Here is a 20,763-nt window from a genome sequence, read left to right on the forward strand (position 1 = left end):
TACGCACACCATCGAGCTGACCCAGTCGGTTGATTCAGTGACCTTAGAGATTATGCCTTTTTGTTGTAGACTCATGAGTCTGCCTTCAGGCGCTCTCTCAGTGGAGCAGGGGCACGTCGTGGTGCGTGGACCACTGGCTTGGCATCAGGCCGCAGTAGAATCTTGTACTCATATGGCAGCGTGCCCATCCCGCTAAATACATCTTAGGATGTACAAGTTAGGGTTAAGATGTCATCGATGGTGGCCTGAAGATTTGAATGGGACGGCATCATGGTGCAGACCCTTTGAGTGAGGTTCAGTTGCTTGCAGGCATGCACACCGAGCAGGGACGGCCTGTCTGGTTTAACAATCTCGAAGCGTAAACTTGCTTGTGTGTGACGGCTGGACACCTGCAGATGTCGGGACCCCAGTGCCTTGATTGCATTTCTATTGTAGTCCAGGAGTTTGCAGGCAGCTGGAAGGATTGTGGGGGCTTCTTGATTCTCTTGAAATCCACCTGCAAAATCAGGTTGATGGAGGCACTAGTGTCCAGTTTGAACTGGATGTGGCAGTGGTTGACCTTCATCACTGCATGCCATTCGCCCTCGGAATCCGCGGCCAGGATTGATTGGACTTGCGATGTGTCCGTGTGGCGTACTCGCACTTTGTAATAATGCCCACTCGGTAAGTGTTGTCCAGGTATTCATTATCTGGATCCATCGCACTGCCTGGATCAGAGTCATGCATTTGGTGTTGCACACGTCTGATGTGCCGCTGTCGGAATTGGGAGTGCCGGCTCCAGACTGGTGGTGCAGATCTGCACAGGGCTGCATAGTGGTTTGGTTTCCCACAGTTTAAACAGCGTGTGCAGTTTATTTTTTAAATGGGCGGTGCCGCAGTTTACACACGTCATGACGTCGGCATCATGACGCTAAGTACGTCGGTGCGCATGCGCGGTGCGGTTCTCGGCCGCTTCGTGTTCCCAATCGCATTGCGCATGCGTCGGGCCCCAGAAAGAGCGTGCAAAATGGCCGCTTTCATCATCGTGGAGGCGCTGCATCAGGGAGATGGCCTGAACACTCTCCACCTCGTGGGAGGCTTGGTTTTCACTTTCTGCCGTTTTGTACTGTGAATGGCGAGTTTTAGAGTGCTCATGCACAGCACACGTTTCAATCGCGACTGGCAGGGTCATGTGCTTGATTTTCAACAATTGCTCTTGCAGAGGATCATAGTGGACTCCAAAAATGATTTGATCTCTGATCATGGAGTCAGTGATATCACCGAAGTTGCAGGATTGTGCTAGCAATCTAAAGTTACTTAGATAGGAGTTGGAGGATTCGTCTTTACCTTGCATCCTCTGCTTGAAGATGTAGCGCTCGAAGATTTTGTTTGTGTCCACCTCGCAGTGGCTGTCAAATTTTTCCAGGATGGTTTGGTACTTTGTTTTGTCCTGCCCTTCGGAAAGTGAAAGGAGTTGAAGATCTCTATCGCATGGTCAACCGCAGTGATGAGTAGAAGAGTTATCTTCCGAGCATCGGTCACGCCATTGAGGTCGGATGCTTCCACGTATAGTTGAAATTTCTGCTTGAATGATCGCCAGTTGGCACTAAGATTGCTGGTGGTCCTGAGCTGATGAGGAGCCTGAATCTTGTCCATTGTGCCTGTAATCAGTAGCTGGTTGTCATGGATCTTGCTGAGTTGAACTAAATATATTGAACAGTCACTCCTGGTATCATGTGTTATGCTGCTTCGGATAACACAGGCTGCTACTTGATGCAGTCTTAACTAAAGGATGCTCCAGACTCTGAAATGAGTTCTACATGTTTATTGAATTAATAACACACTTCTCAAATTAGTTCAACTCTCTGCTAATCTAACTATAGTAACTCAGTCTAACTGTACCAGCTTGCTCTAAGCCACGTGCTGGGGTGTGATGCTGTTGATCAAACCTGTCTAACTCTCTAGATGTCTGCCTGCGGAAAGAGGCTGGGTGTGAGTACCTCATCCCTTTTATAGTGTTTATGTCATGCCCCCTTGTGGTGATGCCACCTCTGAGTGTCCTGACTGCCCATTGGTTGTGTCCTATTCTGAGTGTTCATTGGTTGCATGCTTGCATATCATGACAGCGAACACCATTTTTAGGACAAATCTAAAAGCATGCAAACCGTTTGTACAGATTCAGGTCAACTCCGATGCTTACGTTCTTTATACATTTGCAATGATCATTTGTTTTTTCCAATTAAGGTGCAATTTAGTGTGGCCAATTCACTCACCCTTCACATAGAACATAGAATTAACAGTGCAGAAGGAGGCCATTCATCCTATCGAGTCTGCACCGGCCCTTGGAAAGAGAACCCCACTTATGCCCACACCTCTGCCCCATACCTGTAACCCAGGAACCCCACCCAACCCCTTTGAACACTAAGGGCAATTTAGCATGGCCAATCCAGCTAACCTGCACATCTTTGGACATTGGGAGGAAACCACGATCACGGAGGAAACCCATGCGAACACGAGGAGAAGGTGCAGGCTCCGCACAGACAGTGACCCAAGCCGGGAATCGAACCTGGGACCCTGGCGCTGTGAAGCGAAGTGCTAGCCACTGTGCTTCCGTGCCGCCATCAAAGTTAATTCCCATACCGGAATCGAACCCGGGCCGCCTGGGTGAAAACCAGGAATCCTAACCGCTAGACCATATGGGAATATTTGGTTTGTGGGGGTGAGACCCATGCAGACATGGGGAGAATGTGCAAACTGCACACGGACAGTGAACCGGGGCCGGGATCGAACCCGGGTCCTCAACGCCGTGAGGCTGCAGTGCTAACCACCCACATTCGCAATTATGACAATTTGAGGCATTGCCTGATATACGACACATAAAATGCAAGCATTATTGTTTTGATTCAAAGGAAACATTTTGAGGATCATTTCTGCAGTTTTGCCTCTTTGTTTAATTGGCTTTTAGTCCAGTTTAAATAGGTTTGTGATTGACTGAAAAATGACTGTGTTATTTTAATTCCAACGATAGCTGCAGTTTCGATCATTTTATCCACCAACCACTTAAAGAAAGAAATAATGAGGTTTCCTATAGCTGCATGGAAAGACACAATCTTTTACAAAGCCTACTATGCAATGGTGCCTGCCAAAACATGAAGCAATTTCTCCCCAAAGAAAAACTGCTGTGAAGATAAAAAAAAAGACTTTGTGATAAAGACATTTTGTGAGTTAAAGCAGGAACGCTTGATAAGATTCCAGGGACTAGATTGTATTCATTTCCATATATTCTGTGTTGAAGGCCGTCGGCATGTATTGATTTTTCGCATTGGCTTCCTTCAGCCTGCTCTCAGCAGAAAGTGTGATTAAGGCTACAAACGCTCTCTGGCACTTCATCAACAACACCTTTCTCCCTTTGTGGTCCACAGGCTGACAGTGACGAGCCACCCCCTGATGCCACACTGCGATTTGGAGGCAGGCAGCTCAGAGGAACTCTTCCAGGCTGTGAACCACGCAGAGCAAACCTTTTGTAAGATGGAGATTTACCTGAAGCAGCAGCAGCTGTGTGATGTCATCCTGATTGCGGGAGACCGAAAGATACCAGCTCATAGGTAGGGCATCCATGCATTTGTCCTGTCAATCAACTCTGAACAATTAAAAACCAACCTGTTTGGTACAAAATAAGTTACTTCTTGGAAAACCTTTTGGTATTTATTTTACAAATATTGATTGGAGTATGAGGTCCCCATGAAGCTCCAGCTAATAGAATAATAATAATCTTTATTGTTACAAGTAGGCTTACATTAACACTGCAATGAAGTTACTGGGAAAATCTCCTAGTCGCCACACTCTGGCGCCTGTTCGGCTACACCGAGGGAGAATTCAGAATGTCCAAGTCACCTGACAAGCACGTCTTTTGGGACCTGTGGGAGGAAACCGGAGCACCCGGAGGAAACCCACGCAGACACGGGGAGAACGTGCAAACTCCACACAGACAGTGACCTAAGCAGGAATTGAACCCAGGACCCTGGAGCTGTGAAGCAGCAGTGCTACCCACTGTGCTACTCTGCTGCCCTATCTTAATAAGTAAATTGCCTTCAGCTGAGGAAAGGCAATCATGCAAGGCCTCATTAGGTGTAGTGCCGCTTTGATCTCCCTTTCCTAAAGAAAGATATATTTACCTCAGTAGGGTGCCCAACTGAGGTGCACTGGGCCGTCTCCTGGTTTGAGAGGATTGTCCACTGACGAGAAATAAAGTAAACTAGGCCCATTTTCCAAGGGATGAGGGGATAAGGGTTGATCGAAACATAAAAAATTCTTAAGGGGCTTGACAGGGGAGGTGCTGAGAAAATATTCTCCCTGGTGGGAGAATCTGGAAACACGGGATCACCATCTCGGACCATTTAAGGACAAATTCTATGTTCCAAGAATTGAGGACCTTTGGAATTCACCACTCCAGGGAGCTGTTGATGCTCGGTCGTTGAGTATTTTTAAGTCAGTGGCCGATAGAATTTTGAACACTAAAGGAATTAAAGAATATGGGGACCTGATGGGAAGGTGAAGTTGAGGTAAAACATCAGGCAAGTTCCTGTTGGGCACTGGAGCAGGTTAGAAGGGTCAATGGCCGACAACATCATCTGTTTCTTAAAGTCTTAACTTATATGCGTTGAAGACATATTTGAGGGGGACAAATTCCAGCTTCTTGCCATTGAGTCTGAAACATTGAGGTGTTAAGCTGAAAGCATATTTAATTAGCATGAGCATAGTCGAAGGAAAAAGTTCCACCAATCGCAATTAGTAGTAAATCATAGACATCTAAAAAAACAAACTTATGATTCTGCTACAAGTAACCAAAAGCAAAATCTTTACCATTCATTTTTGTTTTTGAGTCACAAAACTTATTTTTTTCTTTTTTTTTCTAAATTTAGCGTACCCAATTCATTTTTTCCAATTAAGGGGCAATTTAGCGTGGCCAATCCACCTAGCTTGCATATTTTTCGGTTGTGGGGGCGAAATCCGCGCAAACACGGGGAGAATATGCAAACTCCACACAGACAGTGACCCAGAGCCGGGATTGAGCCTGGGACCTCGGCGCTGTGAGGCCGCAGTGCTAACCTACTGTGCTGCCCTGCGTCACAATACTTAAGAGTTACAGGTAAGAGTTATAGGCCACAACATTGCAGGTGGAGTTTGAGAAGATGGAAGATACGTAAATAATCACAAGCACCCTCAGGCCAACAGCTAGTGTACGCATTTATCCACAATCAGTAGAATATGAGCAGATCAGGCATCAGTATTAATCAGTTCAAAAGATGCAATTAAAATTTGTTTTCAATTGAGCACAGAACAGTTTTTCTCCCACTTGACTTTTCAATTTTTGCTGAAAGTAGAGACCTATAAAAGTTTTTCATCTTGCACTCATCAGGACACTGAGAAAGAATACCAATATAAGGGGAAAACAACGATTTATGCTGCATGAGAAGAGAGTTGATTTGAAAATGATCTTGAACTGGTAGTGACATTGCTATGGAGAATGCACCAGTTGATGGTGACTAACAGTTAACTGTCAAGCATTGTTTGAAGTTTAAACCAGGCAGCGTGACTCTGATTGGTGAAGGCATTGCCCTGAGGACTGATTCTTAAAATGGGTGTCACTTACTTTGTTTGGTTGAAACAGGCGCAATGTGTGTCCATATACCTTCATTCTGCAAAGAACAGGGCCCTGTGTATTAATATATGTAGCATCCAGTACATGAAAGGATCTGATCAGGTTAGCCGTTATCCAACAGGGTGCCTTTTCCGCGCACTACTTCAGCATAAAGCTTGCATGGTATGCAAATACCCGAGCTATTTTCTCACCATGCAAGCTTTATACTGAAATAGGACAGATCAAAGGCATTCTGTGGGATAATGGCGAACCTGATCAGATCACTTCATACTGTAAGTCTCGGAAACTCATGAACAGGCTGAAGATCATCACTTACAGCCCAGAAAAGTGTCCAGGATACCTCAGGTTACTCTGCATGGATATCAAAAATTTAACCAACCAAATTACTCTGCAGTAGAAACACGAGTGGTATCTGCCACTAATAGGATACTGCCGTCATCCCAAAATGATGTTCTGCCTATCACACAAATGGGTAATGTGGTATATAATAATAATAATAATCTTTATTAGTGTAGCAAATAGGCTTACATTAACACTGCAATGACGTTACTGTGAAAATCCCCTAGTTGCCACACCCCAATACCTGTACACTTAGGGAGAATTTAGAATGTCCAATTCACCTAATAATATTTCTCTGCCAGTGTGATGTTAGGTATGTAGGCCACATGTCACAAAGACTGGTGGATCATGTCAAAAAACCTGTCCCGGCTGCTGGTCAGATATGGGCAAGGCCATGCTGAACCAGCCAAGTGCCTTCATTACTCAAAACACAGTGTCCAACATTAGTTTTGATTCCGGGGTTGGACAACATAACCAAAAAGTCCTTGGTATGCGAAGAATTATGCTGAAAAACAATTTAGGATTATCAGTCAGGCTCGCAGTGTGGTGTATTTGCATGCATTGGAAGCTACACGTATTAATACACAGGTCCCTGTTCTATGCAGACAGAAAGAACATATAAACACATTGCGCCCGTTTCAGTGAAACATAATAAGTGACAGACACTGGCTGGCTCACTCCTCAGGGCAATGCCTTCACCAATCCAGATCAAGCCTTCTGGTTTCAATTTCAAACAATGTTTGGCAGTTAACTGTCAGTCACCATCAACTGATGCAGTCTCAACGGCAATGTCTCTATCAATATGATTCCAATCGCCAATCAACATTCTCTTCTCATACAGTATAAATTGTTGATTCCTCCTTCTGCTGTATTCTTGTAAAAGTGTCCCGTTGAGTGAAAGAAAAAAGGCTTCGACATGTCTCTTTCTGCATCAGCCCACACGTTCTGTATTACCAAGCACTGTTTTCAATTGTAAATTTTCTCAGCCGTGGTTTGTTTTACATTGCACTTTTAAATGTGTTTAACGTGAGAAAGAGGGGTTGCTGCTTCCATTAACATAGTGGGATTCTACTTACTCCAGTACAGGAACAGTAAGCAGAATATTCTGGTAGAAGTAACAGGAAATACTAGAATTGATTAGCAACCAATTAAACAAAAAGGATTTCCAGATATTTTGCTTATTTTGCAGTTAGAATAACAGGTACAGAAATATATTTTACATATTTTAAGATTATTGTTGCTGGGATATATTTTGATGGAACCGCCGACAAGCATCAATTTTGGGTGACCATCTATTAAAAAACATGAGGCTAACAATAACTTGGTGATACTAGGGGGAGTATATTTACTTAGATGCATGAGATTCCCTATCTTGTCTATTGCAAAAGGAAGTTAATCCACAACAAAGTCCCACATTCTAGAACAAACAAGCATATTGTGCTCTCAATGCATGCATGCTCTAAGTCTTTGTTTCCTAGTATCATTATCAGTAATTTTAGAGTTTCTGTTCAAACATCAAGACTGATTTAATTTTATGCAACTGATTGTCAAAAATTCCACGGCAAGTGCATTTATTGAAACCAATTATAGATATGAAAGTAATGAGTAGGTGTCAAGTAGAGGCAAAATATTTTTGTATTCAATTTAAAACTGATTTTATTAATCTAATTAAAATTATCTTTATGATGTATTGATATAGAACTCATAATACACGATTGCACCATCTATCATTATTACATCCAACACGTAGATACCTAACTATTTTTAACATCTTGAATTATGTCGGGATTCTCCCCTACCCGGCGGGGCGGGGGGGTCCCGGCGTGTCGGAGTGGCGTGAACCACTCCAGCGTCGGGCCGCCCCAAAGGTGCGGAATTGGTCATACCGGCCAATGCGCAGGGGAGGGGGTCCCACGGCACAGGTCTGCCCGCCGATCGGTGCGCCCTGATCACGGGCCAGGCCACTGTGGGGGCACCCCCCGGGGTCAGATTGCCCCACGCCGCCCCCCAAGACCCCGGAGCCCGCCTGCGCCACCAATCCTGCCGGTCAGGTAGATGTTTTGATTCCCGCCGGGGGGAGAGGCCTGTCAGCGGCGGGACTTCGGCCCATCGCGGGCAGGAGAATCGCCACAGGGGGCCCGTCGGTCGGCGTGGCGTGATTCCCGCCCCCGCCAAATCTCGCGGGCGGAGAATTCGGGACACGGCGGGGGCGGGATTGATGCCCAATGAGCATTTGCCATATAATAGAAAATATAGTTTGGTTAAATGTATTGATATGGCGCCGAAACATGCCATTGGTCATAACATTTTTAACTGTATTATACTTATGTAATGCTCTTTAAACATAAAATAATCCTGTTTCAGCAGCAACAATGTGCTCTATTGACTTCTTTTCTGCCAAAGTTTAAGATATTTCGACTGGCACAAATGCTGTGGAGGTTTCTACGTATCTCAGTGCCTTAGACTCCTTGTTGGTTGCCTCTTTCACTTTTAATCCCAATGGTACTGTGCAGTTCTCTGTGCTGCCCATTTGTGTGGAGCACTTTGGAGCTCTAAATGCTGTCAAACTTCCCACTACTATAATTGGTGCTGTTTTATATCCATTAACAAGGTGCTCTTTGTAGCTTACGAAGGTGAGCTCTTAGATCTAATAAGCTTCTCAATTTTCCAAAGTTAAATCCCACCCACTCACCTTCTCATTATGTCACACAATTATCTCTTCGCCCTATTTTTAAAGTGTTCATTTCAACAGACTTTCCCGTTAAATTATAGCAAAGCTTTAATACGTTTTGGAGATAAAGTTCAGTCCGATTTTCCATGTCTCATTTTAATTATTAATTACTGTTGTGTTTGGTCTTTTAGACCTTATGAAGGAATCCACCAAACACCCCGATTTGTCCAAACCATGTTCCAATCTAGATGGGAACCACTGAAGCTCTCATCGGTTTCGCGCAGTTTCTAAGTCTGCTTTCCACCATGAACTTTAGTTCTGCCGCTAAAAGTGGGCAACTGTCTTCATTTATGGCCAAGAAGGAAACAGAAACCCTCCATTTCTTGTATTATTATTTGGTTACTTACAATTTCACTGGGCTAGTAAGCTAGTGTTTAGACCATAGACCATAATAACATAAGACATAGGAGCAGCATTAGGCCACTCGGCCCATCGGATCTGTTCCGCCATTCAATCATGCCCAATATTTTTCTCATCCCCATTCTCCTTCCTTCTCCCCATAACCCCGATCCCCTTATTGACCAAAAACCTATCTATCTCTGTCTTAAAGACACTCAGTGATTTGGCCTCCACACCTTCTGCGGCAAAGAGTTCCACAGATTCACCACCTTCTGCCTGAAGAAATTCCTCCTCATCTCTGTTTTAAAGGATCATCCCTTTAGTCTGAGGATTGTGTCCTCTGCTTCTAGTTTTTCTTACAAGTGGAAACATCCTCTCCACGTCCACGCTATCCAGGCCTCGCAGTATCCTGTAAGTTTCAATAAGATCTCCCCCTCATCCTTCTAAACTCCAATGAGTGCAGACCCAGAGTCCTCAACCATTCCTCATACGACAAGCTCTTCATTCCAGGGATCATTCTTGTGAACCTCCTCTGGACCCTTTACACGGTCATCACATCCTTCCTTAAATATGGGGCCAAAACCTGCTCACAATATTCCAAATGGGGTCTGACCAGAGCGTTATACAGCCTCAGAAGTACGTCCCTGGTCTTGTATTCTCGCCCTCTTGACATGAACGCTAACATTGCTTTTGCCTTCTTAACTGCCGACTGAACCTGGACATTAACCTTCAGAGAATCATGAACAAGGACTCTCAAGTTCCTTTGTGCTTCTGATTTCCGAAGCATTTACCAATTTAGAAAATAGTCTATGCCTAAATTCCTCCTTCCAAAGTGCATAACTTCACACTTTTCCATGTTCTATTTCATTTGCCACTTCATTGCCAACTCCCCTATCCTGTCCAAATCCTTCTGCAGTCCCCTTGCTTCCTCAATACTACCTGTCCCTCTACAGATCTTTGTATCATCTGCAAACTTAGCAACAGTGCCTTCAGTTCCTTCCTCCAGATCATTAATGTGCTCTTTAATTAACTCTTCCCCGGGACACGTGCACACACGTTCATTATCTGCATCTGGAGGTCTCGCACGAGCTGTATGTTCAGGGAGTGGAGCCCCTTTCTGTTAACAACCGGCAGTTTCAGATGGCCCGGTGAGTGCAGGACAACATACGTGGCATCTATTACACCCCCTGGAAGTGGGGCATCCCGGTGATGTTGGAGAAACCTACTGCCCGGACATCCTGCTGGGCTTGGTCCATGCCAAAGATGATGTAGTTTTCTGTCGGATGCACCTGTGGGCTGTGAGATACCACACAGGTCCCCGCTTGAGCACTTGAAGGACCCCGAAGAGTAAAAATACAGGACTGTGGTGATCTTGACGGCCACCGGAAGCCGGTTTCCTCTTCCTTCACGTGGTGCCAAGACCGTCAGGATGGGGCACAGATGCCGCACCATCTCCTTGTTGAGGCAGAGCCTCCTGCGGCACGCGCTGTCCGTCATCTGTTCAAACGACCAGCAACGCCTGTACACTCTGGGCCTTCGCGGGACTCCCCCTCTGGGTCCTTCCCTGACCTGATGGGCTGCCAGGTCCTCAGGATGTGGGGCGAGGTCCGGGACATGGGATGCTGCCTCGAGCATCAGTAGCCGCTGCTGCCAATGTCTGGCCGCCCGGAATTCTAACTGCAACACTGAGGCAAGTTATGGGTCCAAACTCCCTGCCATACTGTTCAATATCTGTAAGGCATTGGTAAAGGGTGTTAGACTGACAAACAGCGGTGTCTCCCACCCCGGGGCCCTCCATTCCCCCATTGATCCTCCCTCCCTACCCGGAACCCTGACCCATGCACCCCCGGCTGCAGAGGGCCCCCTTCACCGTCCCCAGACCCTGTACCCCAGATACCCACACATAACGTCACCTAGGCCGGTGCTGGTCCCCTCCTGCATTTACTCGCCCACCCTCCAGCTGTGGGAATTGTAGTGATCCTCACTTGAGTGAGTACAGAAGGGGCTGATGGGAAATGGAAATACCACCAGGGGGCAGCACAGGGGCGTACAAGAGTGACGCCGAAGGCCCTCCCCCTCACTTTAGCTGAACAGACGGTGAGGAGAACAGGGACGGAAGTGAGCTCAGGGCTGCTAATGTGGTCAGGCCTAGTTGCAGAGCATAGAGAAGTGTAACCTTTACAAGTGCAGTTCTGTAAGTAAGAGCTCACGCAATCATTTAAGTTGTGTAGCACAATAAAGCTTCCTTCAACTACTGGACGACTTCTAGCATTCTTTCCAGTAACATAACAGGAACATCCCCGGAGCTGTGTCCCATTCCATGAGTGTTCGGATTTCGCCTGCTGCATGTGTGGTGTTGCCTCCTGCAGTGTTCAGGCATCACGGTCAGATTGGGATGGTAGGCAATGACTTTCACATGCTACATGGCCTGCACACCCATGGGCATCCAATTGGGTTGTGTGCTCATTTAACCATGATTCTCTATCAGCAATAGCCTTCAGTCACATGGCCAGTGGCCTGGGCAGTTGGTGGGGGTTATGGCTGGTCAGTGGGGCAGGCAGGCAGGGGCAAGGTTTGCCCCCGGAACGGATACACACAATCCAGGGGTTTGCATGGTGGTGCCTCGAGCAATTGCCCACCGGTTACTGCCCCAGCACCACCCTCCCATACCCACCCATGGCTGCCGACCCCTGCAGAGGGTCCTTCCCCAGCTGAGGGTCACCCACTCCCCACCAAGCACTGGGGTGGCAAGCTTAGCGACACCGGCTCTTTGCCTGTGAGCAAAGGTGGCTACTCATCTCCTCTGCTCCCCACAGAAGCCCTTCCACCAGGTTCACGTATTTAACAAGGAGTACCAACCGGCGACCACGTGACCACTTGCTGGGGAGGACGATGAATGACGGGAGGCCGTTGGATAAGGGGTGGCTGCTATTAATTGGATGGAAAAAGGGCTTAAGTGGTGATAATTGTTTTCGTGCCACGATACGGCGAGATCCCGATTTCGCCTACAGGATTGGGCTGTTTGCATCGCCATCTGTTTGGAGCCTGGCACAGATCCCATTTGCTGCCTCGCCCGCTATTCACCGGCCTCATTTCGCTCAAGCGCGAACGTAACGAGGCCGGAGAATCGAGCCCGTCGTGCTCATTCATTAAAGTGAACAATCGGCCTCTGTAAGAAATGCTTACATTAAGTATATTAATAGATTATGAACGGTTTCAGCAGACTGTTCATCTTCCTTGGTGAGATTCAACAGCCTGAGATGTTCCAAGTCGATGATTCATTTATATCAGACAAAACGATCACACAGATGTTCCACCACCTTCAGCCATCAGAGGCCTAGAAGCAGGGAATGGAAATCCTGTTCGAGGACTGTGCCACTGTACTGAAACCACTGCTTTGAATGAAGATCAGAATGCAAGGGGGACTTGAACTAATTAAACCAGAGAGGGCTTTGGCTGCACAGACTATTAATAATATGACTGTATATTTAGCAGCCTCATGTCACTGGAGGGAAACAATTTATGGTCCATTAATCTGACAGAATGGATTTTGTTTATGCTGACAGGTAAACAGAGAAATGATGTTACCTTCAAGTTTGCTAATTGTAATACATAAATATTTCTTAGCAGAGGTGTGCATGAATTTCTGTTTTGTTTTCAAATGAGGCAAGATTGAGCACTAGTCTCGAGTCTAATGTCAAACAGCAGCTGTTACTATTAAAAATGAATGCTCTCATTGAATGTTGTTAGTTTGCAAGAAAAAAAAAATTCGGAACTTCAATTTTGGTAAGGTATTAAAAAAATATCTATTCAGCTCAATTCCATGGTGGTCTATTGGTTAGGATTTAGATCTCTCACTGATTTAGCAATGGTTGTATTCCTGGTCATGGAAGCTTGGATATTCCAGCATGGATTTATGTAGGGGAAATCATGCTGAGCAAATCTACTGGAATTCTTCGAGGATGTAACTGGGAGAGTTGATGAGGGGGAGCCAGTGGATGTGCTTTATTCGGACTTGCCGAAGGCTTTTGGAAAAGTCCCACCTAAGAGATTAGCCTGTAAATTAAGGCCCATGGGATTGGGCAGTGTATCGAGATGGGTAGAAAACTGGTCGGCAGACTGGAAATAAAGAATAGGAATTAACGGGTCTTTTCACATTGGCAGGCCGTGACTCGTGGAGTTTCACAGGGATCGGTGCCAGGACTCCAGATATTCAAATATATTAATGATTCAGATGAGGGAACAAAATGTAACATCCTAAATTTGCAGTTGGGTGGGAGGGTGAGCTGTGAGGAGGATGTATAAATCCTTCAGTGTGATTTGGACAAGTTGACTGAGGGCGCCATTGAATGGCAGATGCAAGATAACATGGATAAATGCGAGGTTATACACTTTGGTGACAAAATCGAGAAAGCAGACTAATATCTGAACGGCCATAGATTAGGAGAGGGGAATGTGCAACTAAACCTGGCTGTCCTCATTCACCAGTTGGTGAAGGTAAGTATGGAAATACAGCAGGCGGTAAAGGCGGCAAATGGTATGCTGGCCTTCATCGTGAGAGGATTTGCGGGCAGGAACAGGGCTGTCTTGCTGCAATTATACTGGGCCTTGGTGAGCCCACACCTGGAGTATTGTGTGCAGTTTTGGTCTCCTTATCTGAGGAAGGATGTTCTTGCTACGGAGGGAGTGCAGTGAAGATTTACCAGACTGATTCCTGGGATGACGGGACTGATGTATGAGGAGAGACTGAGTTGGTTAGGATTGTATTGGCTGGAGTCCAGCAGAATGAGGAGGGATTTCATAGAATCCTATACAATTCTAACAGGACTAGACAGGGTAGATGCAAGTAGGATGTTGTGGATGGTGGGGGTGTCCAGAAACAAGGGTCACAGCCCGAGGATGTGGGGTAGATCATTTAGGACAGAGCTGAGGAGAAATTTCTTCAACCAGAGAGTGTGGTATTCGTTGCCACCGGAAGTGGTTGAGGCCAAAACATTGGGCCCTATTGTCCCCCAAATATTCTCGGTTAATTTGAAACGGGTTTCCCGCCGGCTCTACCGGTGAGTTCCCCACCGTTATTCAATGACACTTAGTCAATTATTTGAGCCCTGGGGAGTTTCTCGCCAGTTTAGGCCACACTGAGAATTGTTTTTTTAGCACTGGGGAGCTGAACTCAGGGATCGCGCCTCCATTTTGAATGGCTGCACCGTTCTCGAAGTAAGCTTGTGAAGCTTACCTTCACCCCCCACCCATGGGCAATGTCACCCCCCCCCCCCGCAAATGGATACAACCCCACCCCACACCCCCACCCCCAAGTGAGGACACCTCGCTATGGGGTCCTTGGGGGTCCCCCCCTCTTCAGGGCCCCCAAACCCCCTTACAGCACCCCCTCCCTTCCAAGACTCCTACCCAACACCCCCCCCCCCCTCCACAGACCGGAGAATCGCCGCCAGTCACGCGCCCGGTCGATGCAGCGCTAGTCGGGGCTATTAAAACAGTCCCCCGCGGCAATTCTCTGCCGGCAGCTGGGCGAGATACCGTCGGCGTGGTTCACTCATGGTTCCACCAGGCGGGCACTCTGAGTGGCTCAGTACGCCGCTGCCCTGGTTGGGGAGGGGGGGGGGATCCGTCACCGGGGGGGCCTCCAGGACGGCCAGGCTCGCGATCGGGGGCCACCGATCGGCTGGCGCGTGCGACCTGGGAGGGGGCCTATATTGTTGGGGCTGGCTTCCTGTGTGGGTCCGCCATGTTGCGTGGATCCACGGCCGGAAGTGCAGGGCCCCATATCGGAGCCAGAGCTGCGTGGAGCACTCCGAGGTCCTGCAAAGGAAAGTCCAGAGTGATTCGTGCCCGTTTTCTCGCGGGCGTGGGGACATTGGCCCATTTTCAGAGAATTCCGCTCCATATCTGCCCGGTACTTGTCAGTCACTTGAAAGTTAAGTTAAGGTCTTGTACGTACTAGCTTTTTAGTTTAACTTATGTGTGTGTGTGATTGAATAACCTTAGCATTGTGTGAACATAAATAAATATTATACTCCTACATGAAAAAACTTTGAGTCATTTGTCCACCGTAGACGGGTTAAGGTACAACAACCTGCATTTGAGTGTGGGCAAATAAAACTAGTCCTTTTGAGTTCATCCTATTGCTGCGGGTTAATAGAAAATTGGATCATCTCAAAATGAGGAGTTGGGAAATCCGTCACTGCTTATCAAGGGGGGAGCAAATCAAAACACCTTTCTGTTTACAGATAGATGGTGAGAAGAGCAATTGAAGCTGTTTAAATTCACCTCCCCTCCTGTCTGCAACAAACACATGGGTCGGGATTCTCCCCTACCCGGCGGGGCGGGGGTCCCGGCATAGCGGAGTGGCGCCAACCACTCCGGCGTCGGGCCTCCCCAAAGGTGCGGAATTCTCCTCACCTTTGGGGGCTAGGCCCACGCTGGAGTGGTTGGCGCCATGCCAACTGGCTCCAAAACCGTCGCCAGCGGCCTTTGACGCCTGCCGCCTGGGCTGGCCGAAAGGCCTTCGCCAGTTTGCGCATGCGCCGGTGCATCAGCTAACGCTGACGTCACCACCGCCGCATGCGCGCTGGGGGATTCTCTTCCGCCTCCGCCATGGTGGAGGCCGTGGCGGCGGCGGAAGAAAAAGAGTGCCCCCACGGCACTGACCCGTCCACCGATTGGTGGGCCACAATCGCGGGCCTGGCCACCGTGGGGGCACTCCCCGGGGTCCGATCGCTCCACACCCCCCCCCAGGACCCCGGGGGCCTGCTCGCGCCGTCAATCCCGCCACCACCAGAGGTGGTTGAAACCACGGGGGCGGGAGAGGCTACTCAGCGGCGGGACTTCGGCCCATTGCGGGCCGGAAAATCGCCACAGGGGGCTCGCCGATCGGCGCGGAGGGCACGCCGATCAGCGGGGTGTGATTCCCGCTCCCGTCAATTCCCGGGTGGCGGAGAATTTCTGCCACGGCGGGTGTGGGATTTTCACCGGCACAGGGCAATTCTCTGACCCTGCGGGGGGGGGGGTTGGAGAATTTCGCCCATGATAACAAGATGATAAATTATGCAATTCCACTGCACGAATGGATCTCCAAAACTACGGAGTCATTATACTTAGTTTTTTTGAATTTTGTCCATCAATGGAACTTTACTTTTTGTTGTCCACTCTTTTCTGAACACAGCAATGCTACTGTTGTGTTTTTTAATGAGATAAAGGCACCAATAATTTCTGAGGGATGAGGTGAATATATTGCTGAATGTTGGCAAGGAGACCTGAGGCAGCTCGGTTCTTCAAAAAATTATCGAACCATGTCTTCCAACGGCAGGTTCTGTACAGGCTCTTGCATCTTTCAGTCAGCTGGGTCAGGGGCAGTGACTGCTTGTCCACTATCACTCATGCTACCCTTCCTCAGTTAGCCTGTTGCTTCCGTGAACTTGCGGGATGTCAGGCTGACCAGGGAGCTGTGGGTGACCCTTGTTTGGCACCGACCCTCACTTGGACTGATGTCGCCCACCACCACTGTCACCATATTTGATGGACATGCAAGGCCTTGTACCTGGTGAAGAGGGGCTGTAGCCAGATTCGGGCATTCATTTCTAAGCTAGTTTATTTACACTATTTACAATAAATACAAGGTGGGAAAGTGAATAGGGACATCTCGTCTGACTGCTGCTCGTCTCTAATACGGATCCTTCAGCACATGACTGCTGACATCACAAATGCGTCATAGCCTGCATAACTCATGAGCATATTATTTATTAAACTCATTACACTACATTCACAACACCTTTCTCTCTCCACAGATCCTGCCTGGTCTGCTGAGAATTTCCAGCATTTTCCATTTTTATTTTTCTAGAAAAATATACCCGCAGCATATTGTTAGGAATAAGACTGTCCTTCTAACCGTGTGTATTTCACGGCTGAAAGAATCATTCTTATTATTTGTTAGAACATAGGAATTGGTAAATAATGTGCCTTCAAATAATTTTTTGTATTCTGAGAGCCATTTGTCAATTCATTTTTCTTCATTGTTCATGGAAGGAAATTGAAATAACATTTGGTGTCTATTGAGCATTGGGTCACAGTTTTGCATGAAAAACCTTTTGGTTAGGACCTGCCCACTCATATTCCACCACAGAGGCTCGTACCTCGAGTTGTGCAAAGGGTAATGGCTACAGCCTTTGTCTTCCAAAAGAAGCCACTTCAAGATTGCATTATATGCTGTATTAGAGCCCAATCTCAGTGAATACAATCAAAATCAGCAGGCTCCTCTGCAGCTCATTCTCTAACTCCACTAGGGTGAATATCTTTGGGAGGTAATTGTCATGATATGCAAACATGCACATAATGATATACAGACAGGCAGCTAATGAACACAGAGAACAGGACATGACCAATGAGCAGGCAGGACACTCAGGAGTGGTATCTCACTATAAAAGACATGATGCAGTCACAGTCCGCCTCTTTCCACTGATGAACATCTTCAGAGTGAGTCGGGGTGTATGTACAGTATCACACCTCCCGCACGTGGCTAAGAGCTAGTCTGGTTCAGTCAGACAGAGTAACCACACTGAGGTGAGCAGAGAGTCGAACTTATAGAGAACTGTGCTAACTGTGCTACTGGTTCAACAAATCAGATTGAACTAACTTCAAGGTTTGGAGTATCTTTTGGTGAAAGCTGCATCCAGTTGCAGCCTGTGTTATCCCAGAGCACATAACACATCAGTAATTGCGATCGAGGCAAAAGATTAATTGCTGACATGTGCTCTGAACTGTTGGCAGGTCCAGGTGGAATGGGGCCTTTCAGCCCACCTAGAGGAACAAGAGACAAAGAAGGTTAGAATGGGTTGGCTGAGTCCACTCGTGGCATTGGTAATGGAAGGAGTGAATTCAGAGCTTTCGGAGCTGATTGGTTGATGGATATGGGAGGAGAAGTGGCAGAGGTTCCTGCTGTGGCAGCAGCTGGAATCTGCTCTCCTCAACTCCATTGTTGACATATCAGCCCTCACTATGGAAGAGCAGAGATAACAGGCCAAAGTTAAAAAAATTCTGGCCAGAATTCTCTGGCCCTTCTCTGGCGGCAGGATTCTCTGGCCCCCACATCAGCACACCCTCGCTCCACCCCCTCCCCGACAGGTTTCCCATCGGCGTGGGTGGCTTCAGTTGGAATTCCCAACTGAGGCGAGAGCAGAGAGTCCCACCACAGAGAAGCATGCGGCTAGGAGGGCGGGGTAATCCTGCCCAATATGAAAATGATGGCAAGTAAAAGACAGAGTTTTGAAGAAACGTATCTCGCAGTCAACCGATGTGATTTATTGACCATCATCCCACCTACACTTCTGATTCCCTTGTCCCCAAGAAAACCTATATGCTCTTCCTTCTTGCGTACTCAGCACCCAAGTAAATCCTCATCAAGCTGAAACGGCACAAAGTTGTGCTCAACTCTGACACTCACCTCAGCATCCATCATCACATCAGGTTAGATTGTCATGAACATTTTAATGACAGGAAATGGTTGATATTCAAGGACTAAGAAAGTTCTGGTAGAAGTTGCGTTTCAAAATCCATTGTCCCATAAAGGGTAACGCGGGGCATTGATTGCTATTCCTGGAGAAATGGAACACACCTTTTTGTTTTACAAGAGAAGGTAATTAAGCAGTTTGAAAGAAGCTGGAAACCTCTTGACACTGGTGGACTGTGTACAAAAGGTGTCGCATGGTAACATGACTGAAACAGAAAATGCCAGCAAAAACTGCCTTTGAAGTTGGTTTCTGGTTTTGCTTTGAGAAGAGAAGGAATGATGACTGCGTGTGAAGACGGCTTCAGTCTTTATACAGCCCAGAGCCAGCCCTCAGCCGGAAGTAAATTTAAGCTGCTCCAAAACTGCTCTGTGTGCTGGGATTGAGTACTCATGTGTGTTCCTCAAGTCCGCCTGAAAAGAAGTGCAAGAGTCATCGATTGTTTAACAGATCAGCGTTGAGAGGCCAACCAAATCACCCTGGCGCCATCTTAAGGATTGCACCATCTGTCCTTTCAACCTTTGGCTGAATTCCTCTTTTTTTATTTATAGCTAGGGTGTGTGTGTGTGTGTGTGTGAAATGGAGTATCTCCAGTGTGTAATTAGTATACTTTTGTATTTCACACCGTATGTTAATGATATACCTTCAATTCACAGTGAGGCAGAGAGAGCGAGTGAACAGTAGGCTTTATTAGTCATGAACTAGTCATGAACAGTCCAAAGATGTGCGGGTTAGGTGGATTGGCCATGCTAAATTGCCCGTAGTGTAAGGTTAATGGGGGGATTGTTGGGTTACGGGTATACGGGTTACGTGGGTTTAAGTAGGGTGATCATTGCTCGGCACAACATCGAGGGCCGAAGGGCCTGTTCTGTGCTGTACTGTTCTATTTCTATTTCTAACTTGCCTAGCCAGAGTGAGTAGTACAGGTGAATGCTGCCCACAGGAGGCCGGCCTATATATGGCCCTGGTGTGGACGGAGCCAGAGGCGGAGCCATACCGGGTTACAGTACAGTACCTGGAAGCAGTTCATATCACCACTTCCAGGTCATAGGTCACAGGTTACGGTATCATGCATGCATTATGGTGAATACATTCACCACAGTTAATAAACTTTGCCTTTCTGTTTGACAAGACTAGTTTGATAATAAACTAATAAGTAATAATAATAACTACTTATTGTCACAAGTAGGCTTCAATGAAGTTACTGTGAAAAGCCTCTAGTTGCCACATTCCGGCGCCTGTTCGGGGAGGCTGTTACGGGAAACTTTTTTAAAACTAATATTGTGACTTGTGAAGTAGCGGGGAAGGAGCAACTGTGCACTGCTTCCACCCCGGTCATAACAAGATCACGTCCAATATTCTTAGGCCTCATGCTCCTCGACCAAAACTGTTTCCGGATCATCCTGTGCTGCACAGATAACCTGGCCTCCTTTGATCCATAACAAATTTTCTCCTTAAAATCATCTTCCCTCCCGCCCCCCCCCACCATCTCCAACAACAAATCAAAGGAGGTCCTGAACTACTTTGTAACAAAGATTACAACTCCCCATTCAGCCGCCTCTCCTGCTTTCGCTTTGCCTCGACTAACAATTCAAACTACCCCCATGTCTCCTGCTGCCCTGTTCCTGATTCCTTGTTCAATGGGTGCCATTCATTCCCCCCCCTCCCACCCCTACCGCAGCCGGAATTGTGTGGTGGAGGCCCAGCGGAGGTATCTTCTGCTCCCAGTGCTGTCAGCGGTGTTTGTCATAGTTTGCACCCTCTGCCATGGGGAAAGCTGAGGCAGGGAATCACCGCAGACGGGAGCGGGTGATCCCACCGGCGGCAATGACCATAAATCCCGCCCCGTTTCTCTTCCCCAGCATTTTCTCCCTGAGCTAATTTTGTCTCTTGGTCCTGCTTGTTTAATCCCTAAATTTACTTCTTGATCTTTCCTCCTCGTTGTCATCTTGAACGCCCCCTCTCCCTTTCAAATCTGCCATCATCCCTCCTGCAAAACATTCCGATCCCACCCTCTGTCCCCTCACTCCAAGTCCAATTTCACTCCCCATCTCGGGGTGTTGAAAAATATTATTTAACTTTTAATTCTGCCATGTACAACACCAAAGGAAATCCTAACCAGTGTCACGAAGAAGATCCTCCATGACGGTGAACATGGTGCGTTCTCCCTCCCCGTTCTCTATCCCTCTGCA

At 47.3% G+C, this 20,763-nt stretch overlaps 1 protein-coding gene and 1 non-coding gene across 4 annotated transcripts in view; one reads left to right on the plus strand and one right to left on the minus strand.

The window, feature by feature from the left end:
- LOC119977701 (kelch-like protein 1) overlaps nucleotides 1–20,763 on the plus strand; it is a 358,199-nt gene that overhangs the window by 164,379 nt on the left and 173,057 nt on the right. For all 3 annotated transcript variants that reach the window (XM_038818882.1, XM_038818883.1, XM_038818884.1), the window contains one exon: nucleotides 3,402–3,584. In XM_038818882.1, the coding sequence (XP_038674810.1) occupies nucleotides 3,402–3,584 (183 nt within the window). The remainder of the gene's footprint in view (nucleotides 1–3,401; nucleotides 3,585–20,763) is intronic.
- Nucleotides 2,611–2,681, minus strand: trnae-uuc. Its single transcript has one exon. It is a non-coding gene; the product is annotated as a tRNA-Glu (tRNA).

This window comes from Scyliorhinus canicula, chromosome 14 (assembly GCF_902713615.1).
Source record: "Scyliorhinus canicula chromosome 14, sScyCan1.1, whole genome shotgun sequence".
Taxonomy (NCBI): domain Eukaryota; kingdom Metazoa; phylum Chordata; class Chondrichthyes; order Carcharhiniformes; family Scyliorhinidae; genus Scyliorhinus; species Scyliorhinus canicula.